The 20,941-nt window shown below is 36.1% G+C and overlaps 1 protein-coding gene across 3 annotated transcripts in view; it reads left to right on the top strand.

The window, feature by feature from the left end:
• The window catches only part of ADK (adenosine kinase), a 307,364-nt gene that overhangs the window by 142,540 nt on the left and 143,883 nt on the right, over positions 1-20,941 (top strand). For 2 of the 3 annotated variants that reach the window (XM_080620983.1, XM_080620984.1), the window contains exons 5-7: positions 2,531-2,703; positions 2,959-3,012; positions 7,768-7,876. In XM_080620983.1, coding sequence (XP_080477109.1) covers positions 2,531-2,703; positions 2,959-3,012; positions 7,768-7,876 — 336 coding nt within the window. The remainder of the gene's footprint in view (positions 1-2,530; positions 2,704-2,958; positions 3,013-7,767; positions 7,877-20,941) is intronic. The other variant, XM_080620985.1, reaches the window with a different exon arrangement.

The following is a 20,941-nucleotide window of genomic DNA, read 5'->3' as shown; positions in this document are numbered from 1 at the left end:
AATTAAACTCCAATCCAGGGTCAAATGCTGAAAAAAGGGCCTCAGAGTCTACCTTGAAAATGTTATTTTGTCTCTTCTGGTTTTTCACATGTATACAAAAAGTGCCTGTTGTGGCTCATTCCAGTAGCTGCAACTTCAGTGGTATACCACAGAGATATTTCTGTAGTTCAATTTCAACAAGTTTGTAATGTAATGCCTGTTTTTTGCCTTTACTAATATGTAGACTTTTAGCAGAGGAAAAGAGGAACAGTTTGGAGGAGTTCTGCAACTAGGAACACCTCACCACCATTATGGTGGGAATATGTGGAGATAATTCCAAGAAGCTGGGACCCTCTGCCATGAGAGGATCTTCCCAGAAACACTGCTGAATTACTTTTTCATCTTCCTTGTTGCTGAACTTAGATGTTCAAATGAAAGGAATATCTATATGGTGGGAATATTCCCCCAATGCATACCACCTATGTTTCAAATAATCATGAGTATGAACAGAACCACTGCTTATGGAAGAAGTGGTCTGCACAATATACAGAGGTTCATCTCCAGAAACCCTAGATCATGACTTCTGAATCTCAAAAATAACTTTACTTACATTTGAAGTAAGGATTGTGACAGTTATATATGGTATGTATCATATCTGAATTCAAATTGAGCTGCTGCCAATAGCCAAAGCTGTGATACTTGAACAGAAATTCTTTTTTCAGAGACGTATGTGAAATATTACTTACTACTGCTCCAAATGTTGTCAGACTTTACACATAAAGAATGGAAAAGTTATGTCATTTGACAAAATATTGTAAGCCCAAGGTGCAGTTTGAAGTCTTACATTTTTTTTCAAGAATTGTTAGGATTTTATGCTTTCATAAATAGCTATCTCTATTAATTCTTGTTATTTGTGAAAGTAAGGCATGCTTTTCAGCATGGGACACAAGGCTTCAGGTACTTCTGTTCTTATAGGTGTGGAAATTGATTCCATATTTGCTTACAGTAGGTCACATCTTCAGTCTTGTTAAATAATCTGTTCTACTTAACTATATCCTCGAATATAGAAGATTACTGTTCCTGAGATACCCTAAAATAACACTGTGCGCATATGTATTATGTATGTGGAAATGTATGTAAAATACAAAGATGTCGTAGATAATTTTCTCATTAGGGGCTTTCTTAATTTATATTAATTTAGGGTGATATAGAATAGATTAGCACAGCACATGTAGTGTGCATTTCATGAATGAGAGATTGAACGCTGCCACACTCTGACAACGTGATCTTTTTCTTCGTCCTTAAAATTCATCTATATTAAATTGCTGCAGGAAAGAGGCCTTGCAACTTTTGTCCACCTTTGCCTTATTAATGAAGACTTCTACATGACTAAAGCTTTGGTTGTTTGGGGCTTTTTTGATATTTTGGTTTCCTCCTCTGGAGCTGGAAGTAATAAAGATGTGGCTAAGCATGTATTTGCAACTCAGTTACTTGACCTCTCTACAACCCACAGCTACCACTAATGCTGCTTTGTAATGGAGACATTATCGTTTATTTAAATCTTGATTAGGAAACAATTATAAGTATGGTTTTAGTGTAGCAGTAAATTGATGCAGCCTTTAATTCGTGCTATAGATTGAGTGGATAAGCTTTCTGACTGTAATTAGAGTGAATTATAATGACTTCAGTTGGTTGTCTCGCCACCAGCGGAGTAGGGCCTATGACTGTTTCTTCACATTTATTTCTTTAGTTCACTCTTGATTTTATATTGCTGCTAAATGCTGTTTTTTAACTCAGTACAAAATTTTGTATTAATAAAACAGGAGCTTTTGGAAATAACCTGGCACCTTAAGCAACACTGTGCGGCTATGCTGTTTCTTTACAACCCAAGTGACAGAACTGCTCTTAATAAAGTTGGAGATAGATATTTTCATGCCTGGTTTAACAATGTAAATGGAGAGCATTTCCTTTTTTGCATATAATTAAATGTTAGCCACAAATGGTTATTTTCAGTAGCATTTTTTCTATATATTGTGAATGTTGCACAATGTTTCTTCTTAGATTTCTCAAACGTATTGTTTTCCTTATATGCTATCTTTCTGGGGTTTTTTTGTTTTCTGGGGGTTTTTTTGGGGGGATGGTTTCTTTTGTTTATTTTGTCTTTTCTACACATTTTCTTTAAAGATACACTGCTTGATTAAATGTAAGTGTAGCGGCATCTCCTTTGAGAAAGGGAACTTCTTTTGAAATGCCTTGTAAAAACATACTAATCTACTTTATTTGAGACTGAAATACATGTATTTAAGTTTTATATTGGGTATGAAATACTCAGTGGGATCTTTAAGGGTAACTTTTTTATCTTTTGCTGACCTTCCCTCCCTTGATGTACCGGATGTTTTTCACTTTAGGCATAGAAGTGTTCTGTATGTCACACTGCTCTGTAAGCACAGAATTAAATCTGACTACTGAAGAGAAAAAAATGGCAAAAAATAATATACGAGGTGTGCTAACTTTGTGGTTTGGCTTTGGTTTGTTTTCTCTCAATCTGCAGTGGATGATCCAGAGCCCTTACAAAGCTGCAACTTTCTTTGGATGCATTGGCAAAGATAAATTCGGAGAGATCTTAAAGAAGAAGGCTGAAGAAGCTCATGTGGATGCCCATTACTACGAGCAGAGTGAAGAACCAACAGGAACTTGTGCTGCCTGCATCACTAGTGATAACAGGTCAGGGGCCTCTGATATTTTCCAAAATATAAATGCAATCAGTATAGTGTGTGGAGCCTCATTTGTCTGAAATATTTGGTCTTGAAAAGTTGTGATTTGAATGATAAAGAAAGTGTTAGTACAGTTTGAGATAACACAGGACTGTCTGGCTCATAGTTTGGGCCTGGGCAGTATTAATACTTTTAGAGAACAGCAGTTGCATTATGGCAGAAAAATGTGAGATAATAATATACTACTTCTTTCTGAACTTTATAGCTTCCAGTTGCTCTGCAGAGAGAAAAAATGTGGGAGACAAAAGTTGGTTAACAGGTATGCTTATGCAGCCTATGTGAAAGCTGATTGGCATGTGACGCATATACTTGGTTGGCATATGAGGACTGTATTTCAGGTGATAATGTGTTTAAAGAGGATAGATGTCAGCGTATAGCCTAATTGAAAGGGTTAATTTGATTTTATACAAGAGAAGAAAAAAGCTTGCTTTTTTTTTTTTTTTTTGCTGTTGCAGTTCATCTAATAACTGTAATTCTGTGTGTCTGCATCTTAACAATTTCTTCTGAATGCTTTCAGGTGCTATTTTTTTAAGGTAGTCTTTCCTATACACAAAAATCACTTCTCCAGAACTCTGTATTTGTAGATGATTAACAGTGGTCTTTGTGGTATTTTGCATGGTTTCAGAGCATTCCATGACTAAGAGCCCATTTATAGAGTGATTTATTTTGGTATTGTAATAAGATTAATAAAAACAAGAATTTCAGGGAGAGATAGTGAAGACAAGAGGCATTTGTCTTGAGCATGGTCTTTTGCTTTCTTCTTTCTCCCTCCACCCACAACACTCAAACTTATGTACTGCTACTTTGCTTTTTACCTTTTGACAATTTTTCAAAGGTTTCAAAAACAGCCAGTCAGGTCTGCCGTAATCATGAGATGTTTCCAGCACACACCAGCCCTCCCTGATTTCTGCCAGTATCTAAATTTTCTGATACTTTGAAGTATGAGATAACTTTCTGATAACTTCAAAGTTACATGAGGTTTTTCAGAGCTATGTCTAGCTAGGTTTTGAATGTCTCCAAGGATGGAGGTTGCACAACCTCTCTGGGCAAACCTGTTCCACTGTTTGACCACTCTTCATGGGAGAAATTCTGATGTTACCCAGTTGGAATTCCCTTCTTCCAGCCTGTGAAATGTTCCTTCTTTTGTCCAACTATAGTCTGGCTTCATTTTGTCTGTAAACTTTCATTACATATTTGCAGATGGCAGGAAAGTCTCCTCTTAGGTCCCTCTTCTTAAGGCTCAGCCAAGCCCTTCTTCATTTGTTGAGTAGTTCAGTCCCGTAATATCTTAATGGCCCACTGCTGGACTCACTGCATTACGTCAGTGTCTTCCTTTTAGTGGAAAGCTCAAAGCTGGACATGAAACTCCAGATAAGGTCTGGAGAGCAGAACAGACTTTTTATTTTTTTCTGTTCTGAATATAAACTTCCTTTGTCCTGCTGGCTACCTGCTTGCTCATAGAGACTAGAATGTGATTAACCTCCTATGTGCGCACTGCTGACTAGTGTTCCAAGGCTGGTGCACCAGCCCTTCCCCATGTCCTTTTCTGCAAAGCTGTGTTGTATCCTGTCAACATTCAGCCTACATTGTTGCATTGGACTCACTCCATCGTAGTTGCATGAGTTTGCATTTGCCGTCAAGTCTTCTGCCAGCCTAATTCTCCAGGCTGCTGAAGATCCACTGAATGACAGACGGCTATGTCCTCCTGCTTATCAACCTGCCCCTCCCAATTTAATGTCATACAAAATGTCTTACTCTCAGGAATGAATGTACATACTCAGTGGGGGAAGGAAATTCATTCATCTTCATCTGGAGTTTTGACATTAATTATGTCTGCATACTTCTCCCTTCATCTCCAGAATCCGTGTTCAGTTTTTCAAAGAGAAGACAAGCAAGAAAGATGTTTCTGCTCTGTGATTCTCTCTGTCTTTAGTCACATAGTGTCTGTGTATGCATCCTGTAGCAATCATCATTTCCTAGATGACATGATGGGAAACTGAAGTCAAGACTGTCAATAGGCATACATCATGAATTCAGGAAAAATGTGTGTATTTTGCTGTACATCTCAATGAAATTTAAAAGTTTAGATAAATTTATTAATAAAAATTTCTGCAAGTACTTCTTTAACTTATTAAGCAGCATATAAAATGTTTGCTCAAATACTAGAGACAGTGACTTCATCTAAATTGCTGTTTCAGAGCATTCTTGAGAATGTGCAGGGAGTACAAGACACGTCCCTCAGGAGACAGAAAAAAATGGACAGTGGATGCAACTAAAGACTTCATTGTGCAATCCCCCTCTTACAGTGAGAGCAAGTTTGTTCTCCATCTTTAATTATCCTCTGATTGTTTCTTGGTTTTGAGAATTTTCTATATTTGTAAGAAACACTTCAACCTGGCCCCAGTTCATAACTCTATTTATTGATTAATCTCTTGTCCCAGTTGAGGTACATTCTAACTTCCTTCTTCAGGTAAGTCGGCTTTCTTGTCTCTTTTGGAGGAGCCGGCTAATAGCTCTTTGGTATTCCCAGTAAGTGGCTGTGTACATTTATGTTCCAGATGCCTTATGTGAATGCTTCTTTTTTCTGCTAAGTCTGTTTAGCTTTTTACAGGGAAGGGTTCTGAGCTAATTTGTGATCACCATTCTGAATTCTCTAGCTTAGCAATACTAACACACTTTGTTTTCTTAGAGCTTTTCAAGAAAATCCTAACACATGATTAAACTCTAAAGTAGTACCCACACTTTGTGACTTTGATTTGTGCATTCTGCTCAGAAATACCTGCATGCACAGAGTCCCCATTAAGCTGTTTGATTTGAAACACTCTGACTGTCTCCAATTATGGTATTTCATTGAAAAAACATCTACCTTCTCTGTGGCCCACGTGTTGAACTTAGTGCTGTCAGAGTTACAGTTTTAATTTGGAAAATCCTGGTGCTTTGTCTTCAGTGTAATGATCTTTTATTACACATCATGTGCAGAGCATCTCTACAGTTGGATGTAGCCAAAGAGCTAGGTTTACAATTTCAGGGGCATGTGGTAGGTGAAAGGAAACATATAGAAAGTCTTTGCTTAGTTTCCTGGAACATAATTGCTTTTCACTTAGCACCATACGTAGGCAGACAAGAATTTTCCAGTTAGGTCCTTGATGGATATTTAGGATTTGCCAAAACTGAAAGATTTAATTTGCTTTTTAAATTTGGTGTACAGAAAATTAGTAGAGTTATGCATGTCTTTCTTGGATTTACTTGGTTCTCTAGTGGATTTCTTGTAATTAAAATTATAATATTCATCAAGGCTGAAACTTCTTGCACTGTTACTTGTACTGCTTTGAGAGGCTTGATCTATTGATTTAGAAATTTTAAATTTTTTTTATTTTCAAAATTCACATTACTTCTCATTGTCTTTAGGCATTAGAATTAAGGAGATGAGCCCCAAGAATATTCCTGTGTTGAAACTACACAGAACTGTGCTATGTGTTTTGATATATTCAGAAAAAGTTAGTCTAACTTTTTGGTTTAATACGCTTGATCTGTTTAACTCACAGGGGTTGTCAGTGATGAGTGCTTCAGGAAGTTTAAAGGGAGACTTGGTTGCTGTCTTTATAAGGGATTCTGTTGGGCTTTGTTTGGGTTTTTTATTTTATTGAATAGGACAAAGAGAAATGGTAATAGTGGAAAGATGCTGTTTTGAGGTGGAATAAATGTCAAGAATTCCTAGTTTAGTTTGCTCCTAACACCTGCACGTGGCATAACTTGGTAGAAGCAGATTACCAATTCGCTCTAATCCATTGGACTGTAATAGCATTTACATTGAAAAGAGTGATACCTACAACATCAGTTGTATACACATTGGAGAAGGCAAAAGTTTTCAATAGCCATATGTTGTTTGTGTAATTACACATTATTTATCTGGCTAATATACTTAAATATCACAAAACAATGATGTGTTAATGTTAAAGGTGCATCCTATGACTATTAAATCATGAAAATTAAATTTAAAACCCTCTATGCAAGCATGATAATGTCTGTTTCTTAAATTCCCTTCACTAAATATTGGATGTTATAAAACTTTATCATAATAAAAGTGCACAGAAGGATTTGGTCATTGTAGCCAGAGTGGAGAGCTAGTGCATAACCATCTTTTTATGACCTGTTTTTAGGCACGTGTCTATAACTTTTGTGTATTTCATAAGGCGAAATAGAATGGCTGAAGAGGAGAATTTAAAATAGAATGTATCTTACATCTAACGAACTAAATATGATACAAGTATCTTTGTTCTTGCTAGTGGAAGTTGTGAAAGTTTTGTCCCATGACTTGTATTATAACTTGTTAAGTAAGAATGAAGTACAGATGAAGTTTTTGTAGTTTTCCAGTAATACTGAGCCAAATGTTTTTTTAAACAGTTCATCATCTAAAAGTAGCAATGGGACCCTTTTTCATTTGCTAAAGGAAAATATGAACCTAATGGGGGGGTCGGGGGGGAACCCAAACAAACTGCCTTTTAAATAATATAACTCTAAAATATAATAAAAAAAATATATATAAAGGCAAGACATACATATGCATCAGTGTTTGGGTTCTAGTGAGGGAAAAATAGTTTTGAGAAGATAAACCGGAGTAGCTACTTTCCTTTAGGTGTTAGTTACTAGACGAGTTTGAATGAAAATCTGCAGATGCTATACCATACAGAGGGAGTTGACCACAAAATGCAGCAAAGGTTGATTCTAAGCAAATGAAGGCTCATGAACAGTCTAATAGTGAAAGTTTACATAAAGTATTTAGCTTTATTTAAAATACATTACTTAAAATATAGTTTAAATAGTATTTAGTATATGACTTAAAATATTTAAATGTTAAAAATTATCAAAGTATATGTGGTTTATGGTGCTCTTTGTTAACTTTTTCTGTGTTCATAAAGATCTTTGATTATCTTTGAGAAATTTGTTCTTTGTAAGAAATTTGCAGTAGTGTTAGTTAAAGGGGATCTAACGCCTGGGTTTTAATCACTTTCAGGTCTCTTGTAGCTAACCTTGCTGCTGCTAATTGCTATAAGAAGGAAAAGCATCTTGATTTGGAGAAGAACTGGAAGTTGGTGGAAAAGGCCAAAGTTTATTATATAGCAGTAAGTTCAGCTTCTTTCAAATTGCTGAAATTCGTGTTAAACATTGTGAGGTCTAAGCAATGAGGATGTTTGTTGCATAATGGTTTAGGATGATTTTGTAGGAATACAATGAAAGAACGTGATTGCTTCAATTTTAGCGTAGTCTGATTTCTTTGAATTTAAACGTACAAATGTGGAAGAATGAGTTGTGTGCTTTCTTAAGTTAGTGGGAAAAATCATAAGAACTGAACATATTTTCAGAGCTTTTGTAGTAGTGCATCAAATTTACATTTCACATTTTCTAGTAAATTGTTGTGAAGGATGCACAAATTATGTGGAAAAACACTATTAGCATAATTATTCACTGCAAACAGTTTGAGCTTATTTGTGTGAACAATCTTAATTGCTATTTATTCCATAGTAATTACTATGGCACCTTATAACTCAATATTTCAGAAACAATGATTGTGACAAATCTCTTGAATGTGGGCGGTGGGGCAAACTGATTTTAATGATGAAATCTTACTCCTGGAATAAAGGGGGTTTGAGGATGGGGCATTAGCAGATTCACAATTAGTATTCTTTTTTTTGCCATCCAAAGTGAATCAAGCCAGATTACTGTATTTGTGTAGATTACATCATGCCTAAATAGGAGTGGTGAATTTGTTTTCATCTTGCTCCCAAGTTGATATGACTGATCAAAATTAGCAAACATCTATGACAGATTAAAACTTCATAACATGCATGTAATATATAGATCCTGTATGACAGCTGCTTCCATTCCACTACTTGAGCTATGTGGGAACAGCTGGTAAGAAGTGTAAAAAATTGATTATCCAGGAGGAACAAGTTCATTGAAAATACAGTTATTTCTTTTAGGTAGTGTTAATGTCTCCTACAGCCTGTTAGTGTGCACTGCTGTAGGCTTTACATGGTTGTTATTGATTCTTGTATATGGCCAAGACTGCCCCTTTATAACTGTCAAAAAATACTTATAACCTTCTCAGTACACAAAGAAAATACATCCCACTGCTCTGACCATATGTTTGTGCTGCAGTTGAAAAAACACATCGGTGTATTGTATACTCACTTTTTATTTCTGTTTTTCAAGTGTTCTGAGTTTTTTATTTCCCAATAAGTATACCTCAGTCTGTTCCGGATACCATGCTTAGGAATTAATGCCATTGGCTAAAAAAATACTGAAAGGCTAAGAGTATAGTTAAATAAAGAAGAATGTTATCAAATATCAGATGTTATCAAAAGCTGTACTGCACTACTAAGTTGGTTGTTTGTTGATTTGGGTTGTTGGGGGTTTTTTTGTTTGTGTTTTGGTTTGTTGGTTGGGGTTTCTTTATCTTACCATGCTTATTTATAATTACCAATTAAGGTATAATCTGATGCAATTTAGATAAACTAAACTTAGAGGAGAGCTCCAGGATAAATGGGAAACGTTACATGAGATGAAAAACAACTTGGGGTTTTTTAAGATATAGCCTTCATCTTATTTTAGCTCTGAAGCCACTCTTCTGTGTTCAGTCAGTTCGATCACTTAAATTTTGACTAGGTGATGCACTATGCTGATTTTCATATATATTAAAAGCTGTTCTTCAGGTGCCAGTCCTATGACATCCAAGCTTTGACTAAGAGAATTATTGTAGTAAACTGAAAATAAACCCCAAGATGTTAGTATGTTATTGATTAAATAAATAATACTGAAGTGGTAATAAATTGTGCTAGATATTTTCAAAGTGGAATTCAGATTAGGGAAGCATCTGACTGCAGGAGGAGATGTGTTAAGAGCCTGGTTCACACCGGTAGCAAAAATACTCACAGATGGGTGGGTTCATCTAAGAGATTTCTAAGACTGTTGTAATTTAAGTTCACAGGTGGCACATGTAACTCCTTAAGGAAAGGAGACAATGTGTAGAACCATACATGCTCATGCTAGAATACATTCATACCCTTCTCTTTCATTAAGCTTCTTTACTTGCAAGTTTGTAGCAGTCTGCCAGACTAAACAAAACCGTGTAGTGAACAATTGCCATTCCTGAGGTACAGGGTAGCTCTCTGAGTCGTTGTCTACTGCTGTCTGTCTTCACTTTAGTCTTGTTACCTTCCTCGGCTTTGCACTGCGCATAAGTTGCTTTTCATTTCCTTCTTTCTGTCCAACTGCCACCTATTTATTGGATTGCATTAGAATGTATGTAAGTGACAGATACTTATTCTGGAAATCTGTGTCCTGAGATTATAGAACAGTCTATTTTCTTGGCAGAGCAGGGCAGTTGTTGCTTTAAGACAGGTCTGTGATATCCTGTGGTCATCTGTATGTGCTTCCTAGAACAGATAATATGCTTTTCAATGCAGCATTGAACAGAATGGTCCTCAGATGAAACTTAGCTCTGAAATCTAATCAGTTTACAGAGGAAGGAGTAAGTACAAAGGAAAAGATAGTGAAGCCGTGACAGAGCCCTTAAAGACAACTTCTGTTACCATGAATGAACACAATACATTTATTTTAGCCATCTGGTAATCAGATCCGGCAGACAAATTGGAGAAAGACTAGCAAAGAATAGGACCCTGTAAATCACAGATAGAAGCAAAATACAGAGGCTGCCCCAGCTTTCTCAAAGATGGTAAACTTTAAAGGTGTATTTTAATCCTTTACAATTACCCTACTTTGTCTCATTTAAGATAGATTGCATGTGCTGTCAAACTCTATGCAATTTCTTTCACTTCTCCAGATATAATTCATATACTTGCAGTAATTTCTACCATTGACATTATATCTTCCAGTCTGTCATATTTATTTCACTGTGGATCAGCTAGCTGTGCTGTGGTGTCTGATTAGAATTCACTGTGAGGAATTTTATTTGGTTCCTACTGGGGCTAGAAAATGTCTCTTCCTCAAACATTTTCCTTATTTCAGAATAAGTTGAGACTTACGATAAGACTAAACATTGTAATTCTGTTTGTGAAATTGTGAATGGGACACAACCTGATGTGAAAAGATGTTAATTTTTTTTTCTTTTTCTTTCTTTCTGTGAATTTATGCTTTCTGTCAGGAGTTGCACTTTAGAATTCTTATCTATTAGAGTTGCATCTTACAAACTTGCGTGATGAAACTCCACATCTCCGCACCTTGTTTGCCTTATTTTCAGAGGCATTTAATAAACTGCTGCTAGTACTGTATTTACGTAGGCATCTCTAAGTTAAATTCTGCAACATGTACTGGGTTGTGGGTGTTGGGTTTTTTTGTGGTTTAGGGATTTGGTTTTTGTTTTTTAAGATCATCAATATCTTCAACACCAGCTGAAATCTATGGAAGTTGCTGGTCCTCATTTTCTTTGACATTGCACACAAACATTTCAACATTCTTAGTAAAGCTTGCAGTATATAGCTATTAATTTTCATATCTTACAAAGGCCTGGGGTACAAAGATTTTTTTTTTTATTGTCAATGTTTTTTAATAAAAACATAATCCACTTAAGAGAGCAAAAAAACTAAGGAGAATTTTAGTTGTCATTTGACTCCATTAACCACCTCTGTGTTACTCTATGTGAGTAAGGAATTTTGCACTTGTCCTTTCTTAATGAGAAGAAAATGGAAAAGGGAAGAAGAAAATTCTTTGTTGCATTAAAAGCTGCACTTAACCTTGTGAAATCTTAACTTTGTGAAAACTGACACTACTTGCTTATACAGACAGCTGAATTTTAACTTTCTGCCTATATTTAGACATTATTGCCACAAGTGTAGTGCTTCCCAGATGTGCGTTCTCTCTTGTTCCAGTTAGCCATCTTTATTTCTGCCAATTATTTAGCTTTACTCTATTTGTTCTTCAGTCCAACACCTGCATTCATTTTATGTTTGCAGTTGGAGGCATTAGATGCATGAAACACTCATTTGACGCCAATATTATCTTGTGCTGAAGTAATAAATGTGTTCTTGAAAGTTACTTCTGTGCTTTGGGTTTTCTTGTTGTGGTTTTTTGGTTGGTTTTTTTTTTTTTTTTTTTTTTCTGAAATGCTTTCCTGTACTAAGCATATGAAATGGCAGTATTGACTGCAGTTAGGTACCCGGTCTGTAGTAAGTTGAGTCTTAGCTTAGAATGGATTGGTTAAGTCGCTCCCAAACGCCAAACAGATCTTCCTTTAATAACATGCTTGTCTCTTTTCTGTACAAAGAAAAAGAGTAGATTGTTTTTTAGGGACTGTATTTGAATTTGTATTTTTAGGATATAGTTTTCGTGCTTAAAGCACTGGTGTTATAAGTAATATCTTTCAAAGCTTTTCCCATTAGCATTTACATAGACTCCTTGCCTAGTCATTTCATATAGGTATGGCATTGCTGATGCTCATGCTTACCTGTGTCCGTTAGAGAGAAGTGGGAACATTTTTACACCATACTTTATGCATTTTGATCTCTTAACTATTTGAATTTACAGTGCCTGAACACTTCAGCTCCTGTGCTTCCTATTGTAGGTAGAGGGTAGAGGAGCAATGAAGCTTTTATGTAGTCCTAAGACTTATTTATGTGCAGCTGAATTTTGGCTTGTTCGCTTTCAATATTGTCATACAATCTTCTTTTCAGAGAAGATAAAGTTTTCACTCAGCTTTGCATGGGCTGTTGTTATTTCACAGTTTGTAAAAGTTTAAACCATTCCCTTCCCCTACTTCCATGTAGCAAATAGGAGAAATTTCTCAGTGGTGATGCCCTTCAATTGTACCACATTAAGTATAAAAGTATTAAATTTTATAATACTGCTTAGATTTGTTATCCCACAGTTAACTTATATTCACCACCTTCAGCATCTCTTTTGTGTTTACAGAGTTAATGTCAAGGGTAGTTTATTTTGATGTTAATGGCGGTTCTGATCAAGGCCAGGTATTCTGGACTTAGGCTGTTTCAAGTAGGAAATGCATTGCATATCGTAATGAACGCAATGTAACATACCTATCTGCAGGAGGAAAGGTTTTTAAAGCTCCAACCACCCTGATATGTTTCAACAAATACTGTGGTATTTTTATATTTTTTTTTATTCTAACGCCTAAGTGCTTGTCTAAGCAGAGAGGCAGTGTGGTGGTGTAGTGGGCTTGATGGCGGAATTATCTGGTTTCAGCATGAGTGTCAAAACATAAGCTTGATGTCAGCAATGTATGGCAAAGCTTAAATAACATTCTAGTCTTTTACATGGGGTTTGGCTATTCTACTTGAGAAAAAATGCTGATTATTATAACAATGTAAGTATAAATGAAATTTCTTTTGTGCTGTCTCTTCCTTTCAGAAACATATTCAATGAAGGCATTTTTATTGTAATTTACTGCTATGATAAGTATGATAATTTACAATGGATTGTGATAGTTTTTCTTTTTTGTCTGTGTTTGCATCATGGGAAACGAGAGATGTAGACACTGGCAGGAATCAAAATATCCCCTAAAAAAAGACATTTGTTTGAATAACTCCACAATAGCTTTTTTTTCCATTGATAACTTCTGCCATAGTGCTCTGACATCAGTATGTATGCCATTTGACATGCAAAACTATTTCTCACAATAATGAATAGGTTTTATGGCCAGGAAAATGCCATTCTGAATGTCTTAATCATAAAAAAGAAGCTTTGGCTAGCAACAGTTAGTTGTGGCCTTTTTTGCTGGCCTGGGATAACATCACCTTCCTGAAACCCACCATCCTGAGGGACTGTGTTTTCTGGAAGGTATAGCTGAAGTGTGATGCATTTGTTGTGGAGACGTGATAGGCGCTCTATCTAACCAGGAGGGAAATCAGCCATTTACTGGCTTCCAAAATAAATATGGGAAAAATACTCTCATAAATACAGAATTTCACAGCTCCATTTCTTGCATCAAAATGCAAAAAAAGAGCTCTGTCTAAACTGCCACCAGCACCTGTTATGTCATTCTGTGATGTCTTTAGGATGCGGTGTGCATTATGCTACCGTTTCAGGTGTGAGTTCTCATGTATAGACAATTTTACCAGAGTTTTCTCCAGTGATTTATATGAGAAAGTGAATTAGAAACTTTTTTTCCTATTTTTTGTGAAGTTTGATTCTCAGGGTGTTATTCTTCGAGGATGAATGCTTTGTACTTTATGCAGAAAAATATATCATCAACTTTCAAGAAAGACTGTATCTCTTTTTCTCGTAATAGAAAACCAGTGTGGATCTGTCTAACATCATAAAAATATTTATTTCTAAATGTTCACCTCTCTGTAATTTATTATATTTATTTAGATGAAAATATAGATTTTCTTTCTTGTCATTCTCCTCCTGCCCCAGTAGCCTTTAAATTGCAGATAGACTTCTTCAGCACAGTAATTAGTGAAGCGCAGTCATCGCTCCTTTCATCATGTGATTTTTGGGTGTTTTTTAGAAGAATGCATTATTAGAGCACTTACACAGCCAGTCTAGCTGCAACAGCCAGGCAGCAATAGCAGTGCCATTTTTCACAAAGAAAATGTTGAACAGGAGCCAAATGTTTGGTGGCAGAGTCTGTTGCTAGGAAATCAAGTTCCCGAGGCGATTAATGACAAAGCAAGCAATAACAAGAAGGCAGAATTACAGATTTAAAAGAGAGGGAGAAAAAAAGTGGTTGGTGTTATAATTACCCAAAGAAATCCGTACTCATTAAATTGGCTGTTTTTATGATTGACTTTAATTGGAGGTTAGCTCAGATATTTAGCTCCTTTCCCACCCCTTTAAACACACACATGCACATAATCTGTAGAACTGCAGACTTGTTTTTCTAAGCATTGAGAGGAGCTTGCCCTGTAATTTGATCCCCACTGACAGATGCATTTTCTATGCTGCCATTTTGAATTAACCTATTGTGCAACAATTTTCCTCAGCTCTGTTGAATAAAACATCAAGTCTTATTACCTCAGATGGATTTGATAGAGTAAAAGAATGTACTTCTAGCTGAAGTAGACTATTTGCAATGAGTTCAGTGATTTGAACTCTGCCAACAAGCACCAATAATTTGTGATGTATACTTAAAGAATGAAAGAGAGAAGAGCCACGTGGGGGGTCTTTTTGGCTGTATGAAGTTCAAATGCAAACCTCAGAGTAATATTGTTGTTTGTGCTAAGGTTATTCCCCAAGATCAAGCCTTTTTAGATAAAGCATGTTAACTAAGATTTTTACCATTAAGCAGATTGGTTTTGAACAGGAGATTCTCTTACCCCCAGTGGTTATCCAAACTGTCAGACTACTGCAGGATTAGAAAAATAAAATCAATCCGCTCTCCCAGAAACCCCAACAGTTGGATTTTTCCTCCGAGACTTCTTTTGTGAAGAGAAATTTTCCCTTGTAATGTTAAACTGGAATAAATGATGTTTTAAAATGATTTAAAATTCCAAATAATTTGTATCCTGTGCTAAGGGAAGAACAGGCTTTCACCTTATTCACTTTCCTTCCCAATTAGAAAAACTTACGCAGTTGATTCAACAAAATTTTGGCACAGAAATCGGGATGAAACTGACCCTGACATTTAAATCCCGTCATGTTTCATCGATCATGTTCAAGACAATATTCCCTACTTGCAGCCAGCGATAAGTGAAAAAATATCCTTTTACAGTACCTGTAAGTGAACATACAGAAGCTAACTCTAAAAGCTAAGTGGTGCCATAGCTCTCCAAATTCGTAATCAAACGGTGAAACAAGAGAACTGCGTGTATTCTGTCCAACAATACCCACATTACTAATCAGATGCCAATGCCAAGCTGTCTGCTTTGTTAAATACCCAGGTTCCCTGAGGCAACAAAACAGCTGCTATAACTACTATGAAATTTGGTAGCTCAGTCTATTTTTGCTACCCTTGGGCTATCAACCTACTGTTAATTCAGACCACCCCAATTGGTACACTTTAGGGATTTTTTTCAAAGTGTTTGTAATTAAAATTATAAAACATCATTATTACTCCAAAGATGTTGTGTGTGCTTTGCATTTGACGGATACCTACAGAGATAAACCCAGCAAGTAATTTTCATTGATATAATGGCTGTGATTGCATTACGCTTTTTAAAGTATATTGTGCTTTTGGGGGGGGGGGGGGAGGAGGAAAGTGCATGCTTTTATTTCATTAGTAGAATTTGTAAATCTGTTGAAATACTAAATAAGTCTCTTGGTTGCGAACTACTTGTCTGCAAAGGTTGAATCAGGCTTTGTAGCAGTCTGAGAAGAGGCATTCACCAGGGCCAGGGACCCGCTGTGCTGCCCGCAGACCACTGCAGAGACCTCTGTCCCAGATGCCTCTACCTTTAGGGACAGTGGGTCTCAAATTAGATGTAAAGTCTGGGCAGACTTAACACACCATTTAGATGTAAATTAAAAAGGAAAGCCTTCATAATCTAAGGGGTGAGGGAAATTTTTACTACAGGTCCTCTTGCATGTCAGTCTGTATTAGATGCTCTCTTTATGAAAGCACATGAATTTTGTCTGTTACCATGTCAACTTTTTAGAGCAAAATCTTGAAACTAAAGCAGCAGCAAATCGAGGAGTTAGAAGCTCCAACTGAAACAGTATTGGTTCCATCTTGAATTATTTTTCATTTCAGTACTTCTCTGTTAAGGTTTAAAAAGAATCATTGATGTAAGACTGTTCCCTGAAACTGGAATTTGTGACTTTTTCTCATTTGAGGTAACTTGCTTATTGTGGATGCTGACTACCAAAATTTATATTAAATTGGTAGTCACAACTCTCTGTACAGTTGATTGAAATTTAGGGTTCCACCTTTTTCTAAAGAAGTTGGTCTCATTAACACATGGAGATGTCATAGTTTTGCATTGCCCTGGAATATAAATCTTTGTTTCTGTCATCAACTGCTACATTAAAAGGACCACATACAAATACTATACCAATTGTGCTCTGTTTTACATGAAAAAGGTTAATTTTTTAACAGCAGAAACTTGTGCATATGTGTAACTTGGGAGCTGTATTAAGCTATTTATGGTAGCCCATTCCTTGGTCTGCAGTTGAAATGATAGTTTCAGTTATCATTTGAGTGTGTAATAGGGACAGTGCACAAACTTTTTTTTTTCCCCTTGCAAAAAGTTATGATTAATGATTCAGAATCATAGAATCTTTTAGGTTGGAGAAGACCTTTCAGATCATTGAGTCCCACCATTAACCTTTGAATTGAGCACTCTGTTATTTCAAAGACAGAAATTTTTGCACTGAAATTATAGAATGTTAAAATATGTATACATAGTACAATATACATATGATCTTCCTCTTAGCTCAAAGACTGGACTGTACTGAATGCCACTGACCTACACTGTAGACTACAGGTGTTTTGAAATAGCAGAGGTTGCAAGGAGGGTAGGAACCTGAGGGCTACTTTTTGATTCTGCAAGTAGTAACTATCATTTTAAAAAGAAAAATGTTTTTAAAGCATAGCTAATCATAAATCATATCCTAAAAATATGTCAATGAAATTTGCATGCTACATTGTGTTTAGCAAGTGTGCTTAGAATAAAAAAGTATTTTTCAAAAATGCTTCTGCACACATTTTCAGTGATAACATACTAACTGTGTGCATAGTATGCCTTACAGATTGGGCTTTCTACAGCTTTGCGATTGATTCTTTGGCCCTTTAGGAAGTAGAAGAGATGAGTCCTGTGAACCCTGTATGTTACCAGGTTTATTTGAAACAGGAATTGACTAATTCCCAAAACAGGCTCTGAAAGTTCATTTATAAGAGACTATGGGACATAAGACAGATCCCGGATTGGCCTTGGCGCAACACAGGAAGAGACTTTTCCGCTTTCGTAGGCGACATCTGCTTTAGTTGAGATCTTTACGGTGTTTGCTGAGTTTCTTTTTAAAGAATTGGAACTGTGCCTTAAAGGTAGGGCTGAGTGTTAGTTGCAGGGCTGATGGTCAGTCAGCAGTGCAGTTGGTCACCTACTTGGTAAATGTGCTTCAAACTGTCTGGTTTAGACAAAAGAAAGATCCTCCTTTTTTCTTTTCATGTTCCTTTAATTATAGGTAGAATACTGGGTGGAATATTTAAGGAAGTACTAATTCTCTCTATAAGTAATAACTGCTGTTTTAGAAGAAATTCCTAAGGTGGAGAAACAAAGGTAGACAATGTTCCTTTCTGAGACCTATCCTGACCATCATGGTAGCAGGTAGGGCTGACTGATGATGTCATTTTAACAGTATGAGCAAAATAAAAACACCAGTGCTAATCCTTGCAATGGTTTCACTTATACAAAAGCTAAGGGCAATTAAATTTTTGTCCATAATAGAAGGATTTTGCTGATGCAGCTGCTGTGGAAAACCCTCCTGGGGATTTACACTTCCATCTAGCATAAGCACCCTAATGCGGAAACAGTTTATAACAGCTGCTATAGTAGCAGAAATGCTCTCACCTTCTCAGGCTAATCATACTTGCACCGAAGTTTTTACTGGCAGGACTATGTTGATTAAGGACAATGAGGGTTTTTTTCATGTTTCTAAATAATGTGGCTGCTTGGTCAAAATCGTTTGGTAAATACCTGGCGATGCTATTCACCATCAATATCAGCATACTCAGACCTCATAGTCTATAGATATGGCAAAAACCTTTCTAACTCATAAGATTTCTCATGTGTGGCTACTAATGTCTAGCCCTTGACAATCGGTAGATGAGATCTGTCTTGTGACGCTTTTTATACTGAAGTTATTGAAGTTGTTTTGCACAATGCCACTGCTCCTAATAGTTTTTTGCTAACTATGGTCTTGCCAGATGCAATATAACAATACTTTCCTGCAGATTTGAAGATGGTGGGGAACAGCAGTTAACAGTATTTAGCATGAAATATGCCTCAGCATATGCCTCTGAACATGTCTTTTTAAGACCATATGGAGTATAATTGGTGCTGAACAACATTGAGGTGTTTTGTGAAAAGTAAAGGCTAAGCATTATAGAGAGTCATAAAATCTTAAAGAATGAGACAAATGGAAAAAAAGGTATATAGGAGGGAGGTATTGAGTATTCTGTCTTACTCTCTCTGCGTAACCTGAAGTAAGAGACCACAGTATTTTTAATAGTTTTCTCTTCACAATAAGGTTAAATTTAAGAAATTCAGCAAAAGAATGGCAGGTAGTGGGCATGGAAGATGGCATGAGTAATTGGAAGTAAGCAGAAACAACCTTATCATCCATTGAGAGCATCCAAGAGAATATTTTTATTTATAGCTGGGCTTGCTATCATTGGCGCACTTTGTACATGGAGTTCTTAAAGCACTTGATCACAGCAAAGTAAGGTAAGAATTGATTTCATCTTTAAATATGAATTTCCCTTGTCCTTTGAGGACTGGAGTCAAAACTTAACAGTTTTTATTCATTTACTTAATAAGAGATCTTATTTCCAAGAGACAATTTAGAATAGCAGAGCAATGTACTAAAATTAAAATTCCCCACCATTATATTGATTCTAATCATGAACTGTAGCTGAATGTAGAAAAAATTCACAAACTAGAAGTGATTGAAAATTTTCAACAATGTGAAGGATCCAATTTTCTTTGAAGAAAAAGAGAAATTTTCAATGAGTGTGTATAATAAAGGATAGCAAGTATTCATTTCCCAGAACTACTGCTGTCCCTAAGTGCTTCTTTATACTGCTGAGAATGGGCTGAAGAGAGTTTCTGCTGAGGGCTGTAGATTCTTATCTGCCTAATTGAGCCATCATTTGTTGACATGAGGGAAATCATGTGACCTGCCTTTAATGCATTTCTCAGTAGCAGCAGAAGTGTAAAATGTAGTTCATGGAAGGGGAACAGAAAATGTTATTTTTTTTTTAGAATAGCCTCCTATATGGAATACTGTGAGGTTTGATTTGCAGTAGGATCAAATGTTTGAACATTTGCACAGTAAATGCGTTAAATAAAATCATCAGATTCTAATTACTTTGAAAGCATTGAACTTCTTTCTATTACAAAGCCTCCAAACCTTCAGAATGTGAATTTAATAAGTTCTTAGTTTTATCAGTGTTATGATAAAATTATGTCAGTAGAATTGAAAGCAGGTGTCACCTTTCTTTTCTTTTGAGCAAAAATGTCCACATAGTAATCTGTCCAATTGCAGAGTTGGTACCAAGTGTTGTACAGTGGTAAAAGGAACAACAGAAACGTTCAATATTATCATTTAGTAGATCAGTATCAGAAAAGGGTATTTAAAAATCTTGTAATTGGAGGCACATTCTCTGCTTTATTCAGTCCATCTAGCACAGCAATTTTATATTAAACTTCAATCATGCTCCCTAACCAAATATCCTGTTTTATAGAAAGTATGCTGCCGTCATTTTTGGAGATAGCTGTTTGCTAGAATAGTTTGAGGGTTTTTTGGCTTGGTTTTTTTGGTTTTTGTTTTTTTTTTTTCCTTATTTAACACTAGGTTGAACTGATTTCATCTGTAAGAAAAGTTGATTTCAGTTTTGTTTTTATAATAAGTGATTACTGGCTGTTCTGTTGATGAAGTGATAGCTTAGTTTGGAGGATAGGGGTACAGCAGCAAAAACACTATAGAATGATATGTAGAAATCATGTAACTGAGGAACCTGAGACTGATATAGCTGTGGAGGCTAGCTTACCAATGACTAAGGTAATCTGACGGCATCTGCTAATTTTCCTATCACCACTGACATGACAGTGGTCACGTCACCACTGACCTGACAGTGAAGAGAATCGAAAGAGTACTCGAGTCTTTGTGCAACTGCAGATTTCTGTAGGAAATCCTCTAAGCTGAAAATAGTTGGCAGTTTTAAAAGCTTTGCATGTGCTTCTCTTGATTTGCTCTTGTCTAGACATCCACTTGTGGCTGCTGTTGGGAGGCGGTACAAGGAGGAACTTTGAGCTGATAATTTAATATTACAGATTTATAGTTTGAAAGATTGATGGCTTGCACCTCTCATTCTTCATTCTTGACCATTTTGAGAGAAGAAAGATGTGAACAATAATGAAAAGTGAGACAAAAGTGCTAGAGGTGAAAAAGAAAAGTAAATATTTAGATGTTAGGAAAAAATGCTCCTGGGCATGTTATAACATTGTATCTGTTACTCTTTTACATAGAAATAATACACATAGAATCATAGA

Source organism: Psittacula echo (genome assembly GCF_963264785.1).
Source record: "Psittacula echo genome assembly, chromosome: 6".
Lineage (NCBI taxonomy): Eukaryota > Metazoa > Chordata > Aves > Psittaciformes > Psittacidae > Psittacula > Psittacula echo.
Note: the sequence above shows the minus strand (reverse complement) of the source record. Positions and strands in the feature narration are given on the sequence as shown.